Source organism: Porites lutea, chromosome 1 (assembly GCF_958299795.1).
Source record: "Porites lutea chromosome 1, jaPorLute2.1, whole genome shotgun sequence".
Taxonomy (NCBI): domain Eukaryota; kingdom Metazoa; phylum Cnidaria; class Anthozoa; order Scleractinia; family Poritidae; genus Porites; species Porites lutea.
The window spans coordinates 54,661,947-54,684,020 of NC_133201.1; the positions used below are offsets into that span (position 1 = coordinate 54,661,947).

General features: G+C 43.2%; 1 protein-coding gene and 1 long non-coding RNA gene across 2 annotated transcripts; one reads left to right on the top strand and one right to left on the bottom strand.

The window, feature by feature from the left end:
- The first annotated feature begins 9,626 nt into the window (after positions 1–9,626).
- Positions 9,627–12,479, top strand: LOC140922045 (uncharacterized). The gene is made up of 4 exons (XR_012164060.1): positions 9,627–9,745; positions 10,364–10,516; positions 10,817–10,942; positions 12,370–12,479. It is a non-coding gene; the product is annotated as an uncharacterized lncRNA (long non-coding RNA).
- Positions 12,480–14,993: 2,514 nt separating this feature from the next.
- Positions 14,994–18,965, bottom strand: LOC140932303 (uncharacterized). Its single transcript, XM_073381926.1, has 2 exons — positions 17,630–18,965; positions 14,994–17,578 (listed from the first exon to the last, which is right to left on the bottom strand). Exons 1-2 carry the CDS (start codon positions 18,963–18,965, stop codon positions 14,994–14,996), a joined length of 3,921 nt encoding a protein of 1,306 aa, XP_073238027.1.
- Between the last annotated feature and the right edge of the window lie 3,109 nt (positions 18,966–22,074).

Sequence of the window (22,074 nt, forward strand, 5' to 3'; positions counted from 1 at the left end):
AATAGGTTTAATTAGCAAAACAACAACTTCGCACGTGCAACACACTTTTTTGTTCATTTCTTTCCCGTTTTTGCACGACTACGACGTGAAAATGCCTAATTTCGCGTTTTATGGAGGACTTAAATAAGCAACGACGAAATTTTATTTCTCTTTCTAAGCTTGAATATGGTCCCTTGAAATTCAGCTTTTGGAGGGTTCGCCTAAAATTGACAAAGTAAGTGGGTAGGAATAATCGCTATAAAGACTGAAAAAAATAAACATCAAACCAGAAATTGCTCTCTTCAAACTGTAAATTATAAATGATCCTGAGAGAATATTCAGTGTGTTAAGGATTTCCCTGCTCTACTGTTAGCTCTATACAAGAGAGATAGGGCGATTCTTTTTAATTTCGGTTTTGCTGACACAGCTTTCGCAGAAATCTCGCTGTAGTCGTTTTCGTCGACAAAAGGAATAGCGAAATCGCTCTCTGCGTCTTCCCCCATTTTGTTCTGCGTCATTTCGTGAAGGTTGCGTGGCTCTCAGCGTGGGTCATCCACGCGGAACACATTTGCGGTATGTGATTGGCTGTTGTCTAATCCCCCTTGAGATCTGTGGTGTTAAAAATAACTCGAGACGAATTACCTATGGAATAGGGTGTATATGGGGGATGCCCTCTCTGTCCCCTTTATAGTCTCTTGGTACTACATAATCACTTGTAATTTTTGCTGTCTCAAACTCGATCTATTCTTTATTTCCTATTGAATATTTTTTATAAATTTTTCCGCGAAAACTTTCGAGAAACTGTAAAAACCCCATAGAGTTCATGTTTTTGTGGCATATATAAACGCGTGTTTCCGCGATCAGTTTAACATGAGACATCGCGCTAATAAATAAACCTCGCGTGGTAATTTTTTTTTCGCTTTTTGTCTTAAAGCAGCTGAACATTGCTACGATGCATTTCCTCCGTGATAAGTAAAACCACGAGTTTGGAAATCAAACCATAGAAATGCATTGCTTTGCCAGTGAAAATCAGACTTATAGAGGAACATGACCTTTTGGCGTTGAGTCTTGAAAGTCTTTAAAAAGCCAAGAAACCCTACTTCTGAAAAATCTACAAGTGAAAACCCGCGTAGAAAACGTCCGATTTTTGTCATGGAGCATATTTTTTGTAGGAAAGTACGGTATTCAAAGCACTAACGAAATGGCTTTTAAAAGGACCGTAACTTTACGCGCTAGTTTTCGATTTCCCGCCATCAGATTTGATGCGCCCACGCTATTGTCGTTCAGCGGATTCACGCATGCGCATGCAAAATGCCCTCCTGTTGAGAGAGGGCAAGTTTGCACGGAGTAGAAGATCTTCGTAAGTGTTTTCCCTGCAGTTGTAAATTGCTCTTCAAGCGCGTTCTTGCTGTCTCTCCAGCTTTCGCCTCTCAGATTGCTTACAAAAATGACATACAGTTTGGCAATACCTCAGGTGAGGAAGAATTGCTGTTAGGTACAGTTTAAGCTTGGTCTTGCATGAGACTAGATTGCGTAGTCTTGCTAGCACCCCTATTTTCCTACTCGCTTTTTTACAAATGTTGCTTATGTGTTTAGTGAAACTGAGCTGATCATTTATGTTTACTCCAAGAATTCTTAAATCAGCCGTTGGTTTTGATGTCAAGGGTATACACTAATCCTTTGCTTCCTTGTCAATGTTTCGAGGCGTCATTGCTAAAACTTGGTACTTCTTTGGGATGTCAACAGTTCAGATCCACTTTGCTAGACGTAATTAATCGATAAACCGATAATCGATAATTATCGATCCTAATCGATAACAATCATACATGAATATCGATTTCCAATATCAGTCGATAGAAATCGATGAAGAAAAAGTTGTGACTTCGATTAATATCGATTTCCGATAGAAATCGATAATAATTTTTTATCGATTGTTATCGATTGTTATCGATTATTATCGGAAGAGACTTGAGTCATTTTTCGGTAGAAGTTCAACATTAACGCGATGTTGTCCGTACGGTATTATTGAGTCATTCAGTCGTGAAATTATGCAGTTCTTTTTATTTATCTGTTGATAAAATACCGGTACTAAAAGAACAAAACATTATTTTTAGCTTAAATGCAGATCATAATAAGGAAAGAAATATTAGTAAGAAAGTGGCAGAAAATAAGCCTCTGTCGCTGTAGCAACCACATATATATGGAACATAATAAAGAACAAAATCATTGTTCTTATGATTTCAATGAGTCGCATTAAGAAAGAACTACGTCTGGATTGAATGGACATGTAAAGATCCATAACACAAATCAGGAAACTAAAGAACCATAAAAATGGAATCTGGGGAAGACTACGCCTGGAGGAGTTACTGAAGTCATCAAAAATAAAATTTGTTTAGCAAAAGCCTGTCTCATGGGTTTTGCTTGCCAAATAGCGTCGTCATGTTCAGAATATTCACTTCAACATTATTGCTTTTTATCGACTACTATCGATTCTTATTGATTGTTACCGATTTTGTTAATCGATAATAATCGTTAAAATATTTTTTCCGTGACCTCGATTTCTATCGATTTCCAATATCAATCGATTTTAATCAGCGGATTAAATCGATTGATACCGATGATATCGATTGATTTCCGATATCGATTTTTATCGATCATGATCATCAGCATACATGAACAAGTTACTGGTGTGTACGTTCAGAGATAAGTCATTTTGAAACAAGATCCATAGTAGCGGACCGAGTGGTGAACCTTGTGGACAACCCCTTAACTGGTCTTTCCATGTGCTTGTCATATTGTTGATTTTAACGCAGTTTTTTCGCTCGATGGAATAGGAACGAAGAGCTCTAAGGACAAGTATCTTAATCATTAGCGCAGATCCAACTTTTCAAATGGCTTGCTCATGTCCGTTGACAAAACCGCTACGCATTCCTCGTTATCCATAGCTTTTCTCCAGTCCTCCATTAAACGGGTTAGTTTGATCTCGCAGCTGTGCGTTTTCCTGTAAGCAGACAATTTATCATATAAATGGGTATCTATTCTCTCTGTGAACGTTACTGCCTTCAGGGCAGTTACTGGTCTGTAATAAGCCAATAATCAGCCCTGTCCTCCTTTTTGAAAACTGGTGTCCACACTCCCCTGTTCCAGTTACCCCGCCACTGTCCACTTTGACTATAGGTGTTAAAAAGACTTGTTTTACGCAGGTGTAAGACTGACTGCCATTTGCTTCAGATTTTTTTAATGAAGGTTGCGTCCCATCCCATGGCTTTTTAGCTTCTTTAACTCGTTTTCGACTGCACGAGAGTCTATCTTGATGAAATCAAAGTGAAGACTGTGGTAAGAATGGCGAAATGCTTCCACGCACACATGCGTTTTAAAGTCTTCTTCGCAGAGTTGAGGGACATGTTGGCCTCCAATTTCGTTTGCCATGGTGGAGAAGTAATCTCCAAATACTTCTGCTACATTTCTTTGGTCGCTAATTATGCTGTCATTAATCCGTATGGAAATGTTCGTGGTATCGGTTACTTTTCGAACTTAGAAATAGGTTGAAGGTCTTATTAGAATTCTCTTGGTCTCGTTTTCAATTTACTGGACTTCTGTGTCCAATGGTTTTTAATAGCTTTTCTCCTCTCCCTGTAGCGATGTTTCTCCACTTTTGTTTTAGCTCCCAAGTTTCAGGTGAGCAATTCCGGGCGTACATTTGTGCATACTTTCTTTCCTTTTTAAAGGTCAAGTAATACGGGCAACATTTTAGCTAAACTTGTCGCGCGAAGGTTATCTTGATAAATAATTGACCGACTATTCTTGAATGTACAGGATGACTGGCCGAGTAATCTCCCGAACTGATCATGATGACCCTCCTAATAGTAATTGAACACTGCTTTAGGCAACGTGAAAAGGGATTTTAACACGGCGCATCATGTTTAGGCTAATTCTATATCTGAACCTGAGGTTTTTAATCAGTCTCTTCCAAGATCGGGAGAGCATTATTAAGAATCGACTAGTTACACCATTAAACTTTTTCAGGCAGAACGTGTGCTCCAGGCAGACTGTACAGACACAGTCATACTATACGGTCACAGCAACCACAGTCTACACAGCCACAACTACGAGCTGCGGTTTGTGGGGTTGGTTTAGATGCTCTACCTCACGGTAAGCAATAAGTTTGTAGCACTGAAGTAGTGCGTTATGGGCAACAACATACTTATGAATATCGCGGCAGAAAATTATAAGATGAAGTATGTAGTGTCTACGAAAAATAATTTCACGTTGGCTTTTTTCACCTTAACTTTTACTTAGTATTTGCTAACACCATGTGCCGTCCCAATGACTCCACGATGCACGGAGTCGTCCCATGACTGCTCTGGTAATCACTTTTGGGCGTAACAATGTATTCTCGTTTAAAGTGCTCTTTGTCACACAGTTAAAACCCGTTAATGATTGACAGCCATTGTATCCAAGACTATAGGAGATACAGGCATTCGTCAGTTTACACGCTTCCAGTTGTCAGTTATTCTGACTCCAAGACAGAGGAAGAAAAGAGGGTACGCTGATATTCACTCACACAATACCAGATGTGCATCAAATCTTAATTCTCATGTGCCACGTATGAGGTCAAATTATGGCAAACACACTTTTAAGTTTGCCATAACCAAAATCTTGGAAGAGATTCCTACTAGCATGAAAACACTCAGCTACTACCAATTCAAAAAAAAATACAAACGAATTCTGCTTAAGGGAGCTGTGTCACCAAATTCAGCCAAATTAGGTAATTACAAAATGCCCATTTAATTAAGAGAAACTTAAATATAACCGTTTAAAACATTAAAGGGAGGTTAAAATAACACAACAGAAACAACAGATACCACGGATGGGCAAAACTGAAGAAGATTGAAACGGACTGAGATTAGGGTTTTTGAAAACTGTCCAGCCTAACAGTTTTTGAAAGTTGATCCCTGCTGCTTGCAACTTCAAAAATAATGCTCAGGGGACATATTTGTTTGTCTCGGATCTCTGATTTTGTAATTTACCTGTAAATTCCTTGCTTACTTTCAGTTCCGTAGGATTGAAGGCGAGTAACTGGCAAAATTAAACAAAATGAACTGGACTGCCGTGACCCGGCCCCTTTAACTCTTAAAGTTAACTACAGAAAAATGACTGTTTCACTTTAGCGTCCATATTTGCCATGGCACCTATCGCACATAATGAGTATTTCCATTCATCATAGCGGTGGTTAGCTCGAAAGCTAAGCTCCTCTGACCACCGTCCACTTCTATCAACCACTGATTTCCTTCTTTTCTTTTATTAGCTTTTATTCCTTTATTTGTTATTTTATTCCTATGTTACTGTATACAGTGTAAAAATTGTAAGGGTGTACTTGCTGACCAGTGGTTTCAAAGGTGATTTGACACAAGAAGTTCCCCAAAGAATCACAAACGAAACACGCGTTATATAATTTTGTTTCATTTTGAATTGGATGCCATTTAAAATTCTATTTATACTATTTCCTTTGGACTAAGGAGGCACTTTAGGGTAGTAAATGAATTAAACAGCGATCAATTCAATGTTTACTTTTGAAATTCCATTTCCGGGGCTCAAATTCCGCCCTAACCGCTAAGGGGGTATCGGTACGTAGTGCCGACTTCATTTCCTAGGCCTCGCTTTGTAAACAGGTGACGTTTTTACCTCCTGTCAGATGGGATTCGAAACCCTGCTATGCTTATTTGATTCCTTTCAGTTATTTGCTCGGTCCAGCTAGCCTCTGTCTTATAAATACTACCACGGATTATTACCCCTGCTATTTTGCATCGGTAACTGTTTATTAGCCTTATTTTAACCTTGTTCTGTTCCTTGTGTTCCTTGACAGATCAAGAACAGCCTACCGCTCTGTTCAGAGAACAAGAAGCATCTTTGTGACAGTCATTTATTGCTGTAGTGGATGGCAGAAAGTTGACTCCGGTTCAAGAGAATGTAGACAAGGTACATTCAAGAGACTCTTGCTACAGTACGCACCCTAGCCAAAGGCGATTTTGAGTGAAGCACGTCAGTCGGAAGAAGTTGTTTTGTATTCTTGTGCAGTGGTTTGGCCAAAATATTCAGGCCAATGGCCTCGATAAGGGAAAGGACACTTGGCGATACAAGTAGGCCATTTCCGAGTTGCCCCGGGCCTCTGTTTCAAAACGAGGGTAGGTGCTCAGCCTTTGATATGGAAATCATTTTTCATTCTCATGCAAATAAAAACTCATTTTCACAAGAAAGGTTGTGCACCTAGCCTCATTTTGAAAGTGAGGGTCTTCGGAACTCGGAAGTGGCCTATTTCGTAGCGTCAAGGCATATTTAAAAGGAAAAGGACTCACTTCCGGTTGTAACCTGCGATGAGGCGTTCTTTCTTCGCAGAAAGGGCGTAAATCGGAGGACGGAAAAGGGGATTAAACTTTCCTTTTGGCCTCCCATACAAAAAGGGAAGAAGGAAAGCGTGATTGCAGGTTATTCCTGTTGACGTGCGTCGTTCAAAAACGCCTTTGCTCGGTGGAATCGTTTGTTTGGTTCATGTTTTTGCGAACGTGACGGTGCACAACGTTCAATAGCATTCCTTCCTATTATTTTGATCTTTCTGACCAATAAAAACTCCTCCATAATTTATTCCGTCGTAATCTGTGAACAAAAGAATAAAGGAGAGTGCACCGTCAGAGTGTGCCGAATGATAAATTCACAGCTGCACTGTTGTTTTTTATCACCTTTGATGTTTGCCGTCTTTTGCAACACCAGACCTTCCACATCCTCGGAGACCCAGGGGCAGTTAGTCGGGTCGATAACATGTTCGTGGTGAAAGTTTACTGTAAGATCTCACAATAAACTTTCACCACGAACATTTTATCGACCCGACTAACTGCCCCTGGGTCTCCGAGGATGGACCTTCTACTGACTATGCTCTGATTATTAGTCCCTTATAATCATGTTAACCGCTTTATATAAAAGCCCCAAATTCTTCAAACTGAATGATGATAATCTTTATTGAGGATACGGTCAGTGTAAAACGCAGACTGCGGACTGCAGACTGCAGACTGCGGACCAGGGGTAAAATGCAGACTGAGTGTAAAATGCAGACTGCAGACTAAGAGTAAAACGCAGGCTGGGGTAAAATGCAGACCGAGCATAAACTGTAGTCGTGGAAGGGTTTAAGGGCAAAAAAATCCCGCAAATACACGTAAACGAACACTTACTTGATGACATCTGCTTTCACAAATCCATTCCTTTCTTCTCTGGAACGTCGTCGACGACCCGAAAACATAATCGCAATCTTGAACCTTTTTTCCACCCGAGAGACTTCACGCTTCAACTTTTGATGCGAAGTTTTCGATATGCGTGACCAGGGACCGTGAACTGGTACAACACCACGATGTTTACGCTTAAATGACAGCTGCTGACCCAAAATACTGTACAGGAATTATGGCGATAAAAACGGGAGTAAGTCATTCCAACAACAAAGGAAAGGTGTTCTGCAGGAAATTTGGATGACCTTCTATGAAAGTATTGCAAATCAAGGTACGCAGACTTATTCTGTTTGGATGTTCATTGAAACTTCTGGCGAATGTGCAATTCACTTCGACCAGGAAGCGAAGTGTGTAACTGATACTATTTCACCGATTTGAAGAAGAAGTAGCACAAATGTTTAAAAAAGTCTACAGTCTTTATTCTGCATTTTACTCCAGCCTGCGTTTTACTCTTAGTCTGCAGTCTGCATTTTACACTCAGCCTGCATTTTACCCCTGGTCCGCGGTCTGCAGTCTGCAGTCCGCAGTCTGCGTTTTACACCGACCGATTGAGGATACCAGCTTTACGTAAACCAGTGATTTACAGGAGGGTCCTCTTAGACTAAAATCACTAATAAAAATAATTATTATTATTTACTAGTAAAAAGTTTAAAAAATTTACATGATAAAAGTTTAAAAACATGGTTTTTAAAGTTCTAAAAAATGAGATGTACATCAATAAATTAAAACTAAGAGCCCAAGAACATACATTTAATAACATATAAGCATATTACGAAAGTTATTGATGTTGGCGGAGTCTCACTTTGGGCGAGCTCTGTTTGCTGGGACACAAAATGATCACAAACCCATTATGGGGTATTTTGGCCACGGGAGTGGCCGTTAATTAGATTAAAGCATATAAAGCTGGGAAAACCAGATACACAAGAACATTATGCCAGCAAAGGTGAGGGTACACCAGTTTAGTTCAGTGGATGTTATGCACGTAAACATATAGAAATAGAATGGTAAGCCCTGCTTACTGAGATTAATCAGAGTAACCAACAGAAATGTACATGTTTGAATGAATGTGAGGGGTGTATGGTCCTTGCACACACTCTCATCGTATCTGATACAGATCAAAAAGTGTGAATCACTTAAGTTAACTAACAGTTTAAAAGTGAAAATGAGTGAGATAACTGTGTGGCCCTTATTCACACAGCCATCATAAATTACACTTATTCACTATACATAAGCAAATGAAATAGTAGGTATTTACTTATTAACAGGTACTTTAAAATTTCCCAGCATTATGTTTTCTATAAAAGAATTAAGGGTATAACGTCTACAGAAACTGAGGTGCTGCGTTGGTCGGGCAGTGAAACAAAAAAGTTTGGTTTTCTCAACTAAGTCGATACAGTCCGTTTACCGTCTTAAAATGGATGAAAATTTGACGTTTCTAACGCAAGCCGTTAATCAGAGCAAAATATTTGACGGAGGGTAAGAGCTCAAAGTAACCCCCGGGAAGAGCCTACCTTCAAATGTAAGACACATGAATACGTGCCGCAGATTGGGGTGCGGTTTTTGAGTTACTCAGTCCTAGAGGGTGTCGATTTTGATTAAGAGATCCTAATCATGTTGTAATGAATAACTTGAGGGATAATCTTCTGATTGATACAGGGTTATAAACTAAATATTAGCAGATAATTTGCTTCAATATTTCCTTTTCTTTTCCATATATTAGCGATATGTTCTCAAGGATGTCACTCCAGTAACGGGAGCTGTATTGCACCAGATAACTGCCAATGTCAATCCGGTTGGACTGGTAACAACTGTGCTCAAGGTATTCAGACTTTCCCACTGCTTGCATTGTGCTCAGAAATCTACATGACTCGGACCTCATTTACCTCATATTACTCCCTATTATTTGTAATTTTCATATGGCATCACGTTTCACAGAATTGCTCGCGTTTAGGTGAGGTAGGGGCTTGGGAACACTTCGTCTATCACGCAAAAGGGATGAATGTCATAAGCGTTATCGGGCATAACTTACCCCAAGGCCTCAATCTTGTTCATATCAGTAAAACACTGGGGAGAAAATGATTTTTTCCATGTTTTTCATTACCCACGCCACCGTCTTCACCGTTATCATCATCGTCATCATCTCCTTAGTTACCCCGTTGTGTTTATCCATTTTCACGTTTTCCCTTCACTTTTTTCCTAAATTTTATTTTTTGATCACGTGATTAGTCATTTACGTACTTTCTTATATTCTTTTACTTATCGTATCCAAGGATGTGCACACTATTGCAAAAATTGCTTAAAAAAAGAGATCGCCAGTTTAAATTCATCTGGCTGATTTTGTAAAGTTTAAATGCAGTTTGTTTTTTGCTCCATAGACTTAGATGAATGTGCTGTAAACAACGGTGGATGCGATCATGTGTGCACTAACACACAGGGTTCTTATCAGTGCAGTTGCAATCCTGGATACACCAAAAGTGGTCAGCGATGCCATGGTATGTTCACAATTGTTATCATTTTTATAACTGGCAGATCGCTATATATTTTACTTCAATTTTAACACATTCGCAAATCTGAAAAGAATTCCCTTTCTGCAACATCTAGATGTACATATGCGTTTCGAATTTTCTTTTTCTGTGTAAGCAATACTCTGATTTTTTCTTAGCCCTTCATATTATGAGTTACACTCACGAATACAATAAATGCGATTCTATGCCAGCAAATTAAGCACTATACATTCGAAGAATTTGAAAGCGTTTGCCTTAATTGTTCAAGTAAATAAAGGCCAACTCAGTAAAACTTTTTATCAAACATGGAGCAGTCTTATTGATCAGTGTAGAGTTTCGGTAATCTGGGACGCAGTCAACCTCGTTCCAGATTCTCTTCTTTCCTTGGCAACGAGGATGCGTCACTTTTCTTTCCCTGGGAACGAGGCTGGGATGCAGTGATATAGTGTCTTCTCTAAACAGAGTTACAAAATGCAGCATAACATGGTCTGGTATAGGCCAAGGGTTCCAGTGGCACACCCCATCAAAAATTCATGGGGTACCCCCACGGGTCTTTCAATCGAGGCGAATTACTTTCTTTTATGACTATTGTTCATTTCCTCCCAGATATTAACGAGTGCCTGACAATAGTTCCCAGTCCTTGCGGTTGCGGTGTAAGCGGCGAGCCTTGTGGTGCAAACTGTATCAACCTTGTGCCCAGCTTCACTTGTTCCTGTGCATCAGGATTCCAGCTTAGAAGTGGTGGAACAATTTGTGACGGTAAAAACTACTACTTTCTGGTGAGAAGAAAGTGTTTTTCTATGTCGAATGTGCTAGGGGTGTCAATAAATGTCTTCTTTTATTTTGATATGATCTAATAATAGTCTCTAGGAATTTCCAGCTTCCGAATCTTACTGCAATTTATTATATTATTATTATTATTATTATTATTATTTTTTTTTTTTTTTGTGACTAAATAGTAACAGGTCGGTATCTTCTAAAACATACTTCAATTTCCGGCTTCTCAATCTCAGTTGACCTTAGAAAAAAAAACATTCTGTTTCTGAATTTGCTCTTCAGATATCAACGAATGTTTAACTGGGAATGGAGGATGCGAACAGATTTGTAACAACTTTCCAGGGAAATTCTCTTGTGGATGTTATCAGGGCTTTCGCGTGACAGCCAGTAATGAAAGCCGATGCGAAGGTAAAGAAAAATGGAAAGACTTAAATACCGTGGCTCATATAGGACATCCATTTATTTTTTTCACACTTTACATTTGAGTTGTGTGCATTTCAAAATTTGCAACTCGAATTTTAACCGCAAAAATCCGAGTTGTGTGCGTTTCAAAATTTGCAACTCGAATTTTAACCGCAGAAATTCGAGTTGTGTGCATTTCAAAATTTGCAACTCGAATTTTAAGCGCAGAAATTCGAGTTGTGTGCGTTTCTAAATTTGCAACTCGAATTTTAACCGCAGAAATTCGAGTTGTGTGCGTTTCAAAATTTGCAACTCGAATTTTAAGCGCAGAAATTCGAGTTGTGTGCATTTCTAAATTTGCAACTCGAATTTTAACCGCAGAAATTCGAGTTGTGTGCGTTTCAAAATTTGCAACTCGAATTCTAAGCGCAAAAATTCGAGTTGTGTGCGTTTCAAAATTTGCAACTCGAATTTTAAGCGCAGAAATTCGAGTTGTGTGCATTTCTAAATTTGCAACTCGAATTTTAACCGCAGAAATTCGAGTTGTGTGCGTTTCAAAATTTGCAACTCGAATTTTAAGCGCAGAAATTCGAGTTGTGTGAGTTTTCAAAATTTGCAACTCGAATTTTAAGCGCAGAAATTCGAGTTGTGTGCGTTTCTAAATTTGCAACTCGAATTTTAACCGCAGAAATTCGAGTTGTGTGCGTTTCAAAATTTGCAACTCGAATTTTAAGCGCAGAAATTCGAGTTGTGTGCGTTTCTAAATTTGCAACTCGAATTTTAACCGCAGAAATTCGAGTTGTGTGCATTTCAAAATTTGCAACTCGGACTTTTTCGTGTAGACACGTGGTTACCTTCTGAACGGTCAGGTTATCCTCTTCCACTGGATGGGTAAGCCATTTCATTACGCTTTATTTGAGAGTATTGCATATAATAATGCGTATTACAGTACATGTGATAGAGTAATAATTAATTAGCTGATTTCTACGTTTTGCGTTGAAAGGGCTAATGAATCAGCCTCCTCCTCAGGCGCTTCGTTTTTCGCATGGCAGAGGCGAGCGCGAAACGAGTGACTGGTGATGAACCGCAAGGGACCATGGGAAGGGTACAGACGACGGACGAAGCGACTGCCAGATCTTGTGTCGTTTTCTTGGCAAAAAAAGTCGTTTTGTTGGCACGGCCCAATTTTTGGTCTTTTTAAGTCTTGGAAGCGATCAATTTTAGTAGCATATTGTTGTAAGCATTGTAAACTTTGAGTAGACAGGTAAATTGCTCAAAATTTCCAAAACCTGAGGTAGAAAAAATCGACAGGCTGCAAAGGAGGCGGATTCTGCTGGATTCTTACGAATCGAAGACCTCTAACAAAATATTTGATGACTTGACGGTATCGGGTGAGTCTTATATTTTAGTATTTAATTTGTCGTTTATTGCAGAATCCGGATTAGTAAAGTACAGCGCCGGCGACTATGTTTCTATTTTAAGCTCTTATAGGCCAAATCCACCGAACAACGAGTAAGTAACCTTGTGAACTGAAAGAAGTGCGAGACCTAGCCTGCCTAGCTAGATTGTGCAAGGTCAGAAGTTGATTATCAAGACCACATTATGCCCTTACATCAAGATTTAAGTCTGCGACGTTACTAACTATGAAACCAGGGACAGATGGATATATTTCAGTTGATGCTTTTGACAAAATAAATAAAAATGCATAACTTGAATTGTTGAAGCTTACAATTACCTAACCCTCGGTATAAGATCCCTAGATTCTCGAGAGATAAGTAATGAGCTTTATTTTCGGATCAGGGAAGGGGTTCAAGAGAAGGAAGGTGCCAGCATTGATCAATCAATTATTTTGGACTACCTCTGTCAATTTTGATGAGGGAAACGAAAATCTCCAGCTATAAAGGCAGTCTTTTCTAGTTTAATTTTTTTTTAGTATTTTTAATTATTATATAAACACAAATGAAGTACCAGGTGAGCTTTCGCGCGAAAACTTGATATCTTCACATGTGAAAATAACATGTTATCTTACATAATAAATCGCGCCTTTCACACCAAAAAACTATTAAAGTGAAATGGTTTGGTATTTCATTGGTGTTTATATAATAAATAGAACATTACATGGCCACTTGGAGACACGAAATTTCTCTTCTCGTGTTGAAAAAATATTTCACTCGTTCGCTGCGCCCACTCATGAAATATTTTTCAACACTCGAAGAGAAATTTTGTATACTCGCGCAGCCATGTAATATCCTCTATATATTGTACAAAAATTAACGCCAAAATATATTTATCGATTTTATCTTTTGTAAGAGATTTTGTTATTGCTATCATTAGTTTTAACTTTATTTCATTTTCTTTATGGGTGTAAATATTCATATTCCTTGTGATTCGATTCGATTTCGATTATTACCTTTCGATTTCGATTCGATTACGTAAATGAAAAGGTTAATTTGGAAAAAAGTCTGTTTTAAGTGGTCAAGAAAGTTCCAAGTGAAAAAAAGGTTTGATAGGCCTAGAAGACTTTCACCAGGATCGGTTGGTTCTTCATTTAACGTGCATATGTACTGATATGTAATGAAGAAATTTAATGTGCCGGATGTGCTCATTGTGTTCCTGTGAAGACTTAACTCTCAAAGGTACTGATTCAAAAAGCAATCTAATAAATTATCGATGAGCTACTTCCCGAAACTATACCTGGCAACTTTATGAGCACATGTTGTGCATGTTGTGCATCGCAATTTGCTCGACTTGCTGCTGCTTATCTCCTAAATTTTGAATAGGACTCGACTACGACAACACTACTGTAGTTAATTGCTTGTTTTCACGCAACGGTTATGATTATTCTGTCACTCACACATGGGGCACCGATAAAAGCAAAGCTGTAATTGGAGGAGTCACAGTACCGCAAACGTGGCGCGAACACCTTCCAGAAAATGGGAGCTGAATCATAATTGGCTAATCATGGGAAAGGCATGTAGTTCTGTTTTCAGCAGCCGTTAGTGGAGAGGAGCATTGCGTGACGACACTAAAAACGGCTGTGTAGCAGACTAGGGTGCAGGTGCAGGTTTTCTCTTTTGCTGACCCGGCATAGTTCAATGACCTGACCACGTCTCAGTTCAATAATCTTGGCAGAAGTTCATAAAACATACATCAATTCAATGTCCAGTGACACTAATTTAAGGAATAGCAGCAATATTTTCTATTTCTCTGGGTGAGGTGGAAGCAATGGAAAGGGGTGAGGGTTTTGCATGGCTGAGCTTCTGGTCCGTACATAAAACAGCTGGCATTTTTCATTGCTTGACACTGTTAATTGACCTGACATTAGCCTACTAATAACAGTCTAGTGTAGTGTTTTTTACTGCATATTCTTCCAGTTTGTCCAGGGGCCTGTTTTTACTGTTCTTTCCATTCAATGCTTGTATCTTGATTATGATTTTGTAGTTAAAATTTCTAGGAAGGGGGTTGGGGGTTAGTAGTTATGGAGAACCATGTATACTTATCTTAACGTTTTTTGCAGTTCAAGGTAATTCTGTGTCCATTGATAATTATTAGATGATCTTGTATTCCCCTGCAACTCCAAAGCAGGTCAAAAACTACCCCTTCAGGAGACTTTTGAGGGGAATTTTATACTACCACAGGTTTGCCAAGAAAGGAACCATGTATAAGCAATCACAGGAACAACAATTTTGAATCTGGGTTGAATGATCCCAAGAACTTCATAGTACTAGTAGTAAAGGAGGCTCAAGAAAGTACTGACCAATCACAGCGCAGCAAAATTTTTCTCGACCAATCAGAATCAAGCATACAGCCCATGTGACCAAAGTGACGTCAAAGCTCCCAAATATGGGCATAAAAATCACGTGACCCCACCCAAGAGGTGGAGCCGCATACTTGGCATAGTTTGAAAGGACCGCGTAGAACCTGGGTACAAGGGAGACACTCAAAAACACACACACTGTATAGAGGTCCACATATTTATTACAAAAACAAAATTCGCGAGTGTCCTAAATGACATCCGGGACATGTGTGAGGTCCTAATGACGTCACGCCCATGGTTTTACAAATCTAAGAGCAGATCCAATTCATCCCCAATCCTCTCGTAGCCATAGGGATAACTGGATCGAGTAGACACATCAATGACACGCTTATCAAACACCAATCCATACTGCTTCACGCGCGGAACCACTTGAATGTGTTTCTTTTCCAAATCCCGTGTGAAATGATAGGGGTTGACAATGTTCAAATTTCGGCGAGTGTCCTGAGGCGAGTTTAATTCCGAGAGAATGTTCTCTTTCATGGTATGAAAATTAAGAATGGCCGACCCCCGGACGTTCAGCGTGAAACCGCGGACCTTACACACCACTTTACCTCCACGAGTCGTGTACCCATAATTCTTGGCGCCCCCCGAAACAAACTCGGTGATGACGTCCCCGTCCAATTCATCCGTCATGTCCCCTAGAAAATCCCCAGTGGCAATACTGGGTTGACCGGGACGCCACTTGTACACTACACTGTCGGTATCATAATAAAGCACTTGCTGCTGGAGAGTGTCCAGGGACTCGTAGAGTTTCAATCGGGCATGACACGTGGTAAACGCCGCCACAAAGATGTTGGTCTTAGTGCCTTTCACGGCATTGTCTTGGACACTGGTGTAGACGGCTTCCAAAATATCGTCGGTACAGAGGCGGAGCGTACTGAGATCAAGAGCCGCATCAGAAACGAGGCTGAACAAATGGGCGGGGTTTTGAACGGTGACAGTGGTGGGTTTGTTGATCCGCTCACCAAACTTGCCCCAAAAACTGTTCAACATGAGTTTGGCGGTGGCCTTGCGACCAGGGTTTTTGGCAATGCTGGCAATGTCCAGTCGGATCCCCTCCCGTTCCTGGTAGCGATGAATGTAGTCGCGTTTTTGTTCGAGGGTCTGACACCAACTGGGCCACCCCGCGGATTCTTGTTTGAGTTTGAGCCAAGTGTTCACGTACTCAGCGAAAAGACCCGTTTGGCGTTGCTCAGGGGGAAAATGCCAGACTTCATGGATCTTGATCAGGGTGTACCCCTTTTCCACGGCTTTGACCAATTCGGGCGTACACCAGGTCCCACGTAGTGTACGATCGGCATCCGAATGAGGGCAATACTGGGTTCGGGTCAACATGGGTTGGGCTTGTTCCTCTTGGACACAGGCACGGCAGAGAGGAAAGGTGAGCTTTTGGCCACAGCGTACAGGCAAGACCGGGTGGAATAGACCAGCGGGAGGCAGAATATCCACCGTCGCCACACCAAAATAGGACGCCAGGGACTGGTCAGCGGGCTGGGTGATGATCTTGGGATGACCGATAGGGTAAGGGCAGTTCTTATTCACCCATGGGTACAGGGAGGTCACATCCACATAACGTATTTCCTCCCCCTCTTCAGCCACAGCGTGCAGGGCCACCGCACCGGTGCGACCCCCAAAAAAGGCGTCACGGGGTTCCAAGGGTGCAGCCAAATCAAACGACGTCAAGAAACGTTGGACAGCTTCATCCGTGACCACCAACTTGTCCCACTCACATTCCCACATTTCGATCACCGTGTAACCCGCTCGGAGCAGGGCCAGGCGTTTGGAGAGCGTGGCCTGATAGAGTTCCTCTACGCTTCGATCTGGTGTGGCATAATGTTTGGCATCTCTACTGGGATAACAAGTGGGACATCCATGGTAGAGACATCCATGAAATTCGTAAACAGTGCGGGTCAGAGGATCATAGCCATCGACGAAATAACTGTTCACTAGGGTCCGGACAAACTGCTCACCCCCATTCCGGACATGACGAATGCGATCGGCACTAGCCCCCTCTTTAGGAATAAGGTGTTCTTGGTAGTACAACCATTGTAGGGCCATGAGGGATTGGTTGACTTGAGCCCCTCGCCACCCCTGGAGCGGTTCGACGGCAATGGTGTCAGGGGTCAAATGATGCTTGCGCCAATAGAGATTGCAGGCACTGGCGATGGTGATACATTTGGCCATGGGATTGAAACCTGCCTGCCGTTCAAATTCTTGTTGAAAGGCTTCACACCCCGCTTTCAACAGCGCCACATCTGATTTACAATACTCGATCATGTCTTGCTGGAAATCAAAACGCACGTTACGACGGACTTGGTCGGCATGCCAACGCGTCAGTTCGTCTTTCTTTTTGGCCATCATGCCCTCAGGATCGTAAAAGTTCAAATCAGGGATGCGACCCACGTACTGTTGATGATCCGGGGTATTAAACAAATGCGGAAAGAAGCCCTTCTTCAATTCGGTCAAATTAAAGGTGCTGGGAAACGAGGCCAGCGGCATGGGCAAGAAGCACAACGAGTCAATGAATTTGAGGGGTCCACTCCTGAAGGACAACACTTTAGCACCCACGGTCAATTGATCCACCACCTCGCGTTGTTGCTGGTACAGTTCATGCAAAATGAACATACCGTCAAAGCCTTTCAAGTTGTGAAACACCACGAGAATCTCCCGTTGACTCTCGCTGTCTGGAATGTCCATGAGATCATCCAAATCGCGCAAAAATTGGAGGGCACAGTCCTCTCCGTCCAACACATGAATGGTCGTTTCTTCACTGGACGAATAACATAACAAATTGGCCACAAACACACCTTCCGCATTCTGCATGGCTTCAAAATCAGCGTAAACAAACAGGGGAGGGGGTGGCGCCACCATGCTACCTCCCCCCTCCTCTGTGGGTTCAGTCTCTTCCTCATTCTCCACCACGGGTTGAATGTAGCACTTGTGGTATTGGATAGACACCCATTCGTGACACACGGGACATTTGGCATACCCACACTGGTGACGTTGGTTAGGAACCACCGTGTACTGGGCCTGGCATTTGAGACAGGTTTTGATGGATTGACATTGTTTAGTGACCACATGATGACGCTTGCATTGCTCACCATAAAACTTGCGATGACAGAAGGGGCAATAGTCTGCAGGGCGAGTGCCGCGCACATAATCGGGACAATCAAATCGACCACACGCTTTGCAGCGTGTCCCTTGACAACTGTGATGGGCCCGATCGTTGGTGTTGAACCCTCGTTCACAGTCCAGGCAATAATAAGAGCGGTTCACAAACGCCGGAAAGGACGTACAACCATCAAAATGATCGTTGGATTTGAGTAAACGGATTGGATGGGGGGCATCAGGGCCTTTGAAGATAAGAAAAAACGGTTTCATCCGGGTCATCACCAAGAGTTGATACTGAGACCCCAACGCCTGTTGAAATTGACGGAGTTCGGGTAAACCACAGGGACCCTCCACCACCCCCGCTTGCTGATGGAGAGCTTGGGCTTGACGTTGCTGCACAGGAAGCCCCCGTTTGAGATTCTCCCAGTCGCGAAACCCATCCACGCCTTGATCTTTATGGCAGTGAGCTCGCATGGTGACAATCGCGCGAGCACAGCATAGGGCATCTCTGTTTCGAATGGTGATAATGCATTTCTTTTTCTTGTTCTCTCGATCCAGACAGAGTCGTCCGGCATTGTGTTGTTTACGATGGCCTGTTCCTGGGCCGGGCATAGACACAAACACCACATCCACTTGGAACCCACGATCGGGGTTGAAGGCTTCATTACTATTCAACTTGCCGGCTAACGTGGCCAACATCTCATCCAAACGGGCGGTACGTTGTAGAAATTCCCCCACGGTAAAATTGGCGGTTTGGTAAGCATGCGTGAACCCATGCGCTGTAATAGCAAAATTCACAAAATGATGGGCAGGTCGCTGCTCACGGCCCAGTTCTGTTTCAATGGCTTGATGGAGTGCTTCGGTCAACGCTAACCCAATATTGTCTCCAGGCACAGGATCCCGCAATTGCCGTAACTGCGCATTGAATTGCGCGCGTTCCACTACATCACGCCAGCGGCGTCGTCGACCAATGGGTTGCATAGTAAACTGAAAGAGAGGGCCCCGGGCGGCAGCCCCTCCCAACTGTTCCCACCGATCATAGGCGCGGTCCAATAGAGCATCCCCTTCGTCATCATCACTGAATGGATATGCCTCCGCCATGACAGCGGCAACCAATTTGAATTTTCCCGCGCTGGCTGTGGACTTTTATAGACCCTCTCACGTGATCTCGCCTGCGCTGGGATTGGTGGACCCAGCTCAGGTGAGAGTCAGGTGAGAGGGTTGGATCGACCAGAAGAAGATTGAGGGGGGTCCCCCCCATGGGTACAGACTCCTTCCATCGCCTCTAGGCCTGGACCGAGATCGGTGATTGGCCGATGGAACCTTAGATAAAGTCTGTCCATCAGAACAGACGTCAGTTGCGTTTGAGAATGCCCAACAAAAATCCCGAGAAGGCGAAACAACTGAAACACGAGTGGTACATCAAGAACAAAGAGCGATTGTTACAGCAGAAACGAGAAAAGCGGGCGGCTCAGAAAAAGGTGAAACCGCCTAAACCGCCTAAACCAGCGCCGACCCCCGAACAGGAAGCCCGAGCCCGAGAATTGAACCGACTGGCCTGTCTGCGCTACCGCACCAAAAACGCGGCCTACGTACGCTTGCTGAACAGGGACTACTACCACAAACACCGCGAGCAGATTGTGCAACAGCAACGGGACCGTCGTGCCAGGGATCGACAAATCAAAGAGAGTCCCTTTCGAAAGTTGCGAGCGTTAGCGGACGTGTGTTCTTCCCGATTGCTAGAATTAAAGTATGGATACACCAGCATCGCACCGAAAAAAACGGGACCCCGAGGTCAACAAACGGAACCAAAAACTGTATAGGAAACGTATGTATGCATCCGTGAACGGGATTGAAAAAGTAAAGGCCCTCCATCGTCGACGTTACCACCAGCACATGGCAAACTTGAAAGCCAACGGAGAGTATGAGGCCTTTAAAGCCAAAAAAGTGGAGTATGGGATGAAACGCTATTATGCCATGTCGGAGGAAAAGCGGAGTGAAGTCAAACGCCGGAACGCCCAAGCCCAAAAGAACTGGATGGCCAAAATGAAAGAGGAGGGGACGTACGAGGCCTACAAAGAACGGCTCAACCAACGGCGGCGACAACTCCGGGCCGAAAAACAGCGAGCCTTGGGCGAAGAGGGGTGGAGAGCGTTGCAAAAAGAAAAGTATCGGAAGCGGATGGAGACCACACAAAACCAACGCTTGGCCGAACATTTGGAACGTCCCTTTCCCCTCCCGTGGTGTCCGCTAGACTGGTCCGACTCCGAGTTTGACGAGGACCCTGTGCAATCATCCCGTTCCGATGCCTTACAACAGTTACAACAATACTTGTAAGAACAAAATGTGAGTTTTATTAAACCATGTGATTTGAATCATTTCCATTGTGTGATCACTGTGTTCTATTAAATTACATGCCCAATCTCAGTTTGGTTTTCATAATGCGTCTCACAATACGCTCCGTCAGGGTTTTACTACCAGGGAGTTGATCAATCTTGGCAATCATCTTGCGATCCGCCACCCATTTATCTTTCAACGTCTTGGCTTTATCATAGTCCATGTCATGTACTTTCGCAATCCTGTCTAACCGGTTGATGCCGGGATCCCCACGGGCCAACCGTTTTTTCAAATGAGTGCCAGGGCCCATATACTGATAGCCGGGCCAATGAAATTCAATCCCCGTCTTGTTGAGGAGGTTTTGCACATCAAATAATTTGCCCCCGCGTTGCGATCGTCGTGGGCGTCGCCTCGATCGGGCACGGGAAGTAGCTGTCCGACGACGTCTCCGGCCCATCACGGGGTTTTCCACGATTTCCAATCCAAGGCTTTCTTGGCGAACCCAGCGGCTTTCTTTTTGGCGATACTGGCGGCTTTCTTTTTAGCAGAGTCTGTCGTGCGTTTGCGAATATCACGCGCCACCGCTTTCTTGATAGAGTCCACTCGTTCACTAGGGGTATCCCAGGGTGCTGTACCGGGCCTGTCTGAAAAAGGCAACTCGTGCGCCAACTCAGCACTACTCGGTTGAGGCGTAAACTTGAGTTTCTTTTTAGCACTCGGGGTGATGTTCGGTTTAGGCGGGACCGGTGGTTTTCTGGGCCCAGCTGGCGTGGACCCTTGTTTTATACCCTGGGTGGCTTTGACCAATTGCGTGAACCACGCTTGCATCGGCCCCGCTTCAAAATCATCATCCTCGCCGGGCGTGGCGGCCCCTGCAGCACTCACACCTCCCGCGGGCGCTCCAAAGGGTTGGCGCACTTTTTTGGTCCAATGGCGTAACTGACGGCTCACGGTTTTGAGTTGCGGTCGTTTCCAGGCATCCGGGACCTCACTGGTCAAGAGCACATGTTGTCTGGCCGCCAAATCTGCGGCTTTACTCAAGCGAGTATCTTCCACCAATTCTTGTTTGTACTTTTCTTTTAATTGTAAAAAAGCCGGGGCGTTGTCCACCGTGGTGCTCACCATCTCGGGTTCCATGGTGCAACTGACGTGTCTCCTTTAGCGCATGCAACGTTTATAACATCGGTAGAGTTCCGGCCAGAGGGCGCCGCCGGTTTGAGCCATCATGATGGCGCGCCGTCGTTTCACGGAATGCGCGGGTTTGGCCATGGCGCGTAAACTTTGGGCATGCGGTTTGAGCAACGTGATAGTCTGTCGAGAACGGGGCACGGTGCCACGGAGCGTGTTCATCACTAATTCACTGATGGCATTGATCTGATCCGCATTGGCCATCCGTAACAATTCTTGTCGTTTATGTTGATTGGCTTCTTGTAAGACACTTTTCAAGAACGGGGCTTGACGTTCCATGCGCCACGCCATGCTGAAGGTTCAGAAATTGCCACGACCCCGCTCTATTTATGGTAAATTGGGCTCCACATGCACGACACAGTTCCCCATGATAATGCCGTTGCATATGACGTCGACAGCGTTGACACAACACGGCCTCCATCTCCTCCGTCCATTCTAACGTCAACGTGATGGCTTTACGGGGGGGTCTACTCCGGTCGACGAACACGGATCCTGGGTTTGTATTTTCGGAGCCACAAAGGCGAGAGAGCCATTGCCAACAACGGTAGCCTACCTCCGCGTTGCAAACCACGTCGACGGCGTCGTTTTCGGGGGACATAACGGTGTCGGCGTCCATTGGGTCCACGGACCATCCTCCAATAAATGTCTGAGTCCCTACCCAACGTGTCTTTTTATACATTTTCAT

What these genes read in the sequence shown, in the direction of transcription:
- LOC140932303 (XM_073381926.1), bottom strand. Translation starts at nt 18,965, where the DNA reads ATGGCGGAGGCATATCCATTCAGTGATGATGACGAAGGGGATGCTCTA. An exon ending in ACCCACAGAGGAGGGGGGAG is followed by an intron (nt 17,579 to 17,629) that starts GTAGCATGGTGG and finishes CTGATTTTGAAG; the next exon opens with CCATGCAGAATGCGGAAGGT.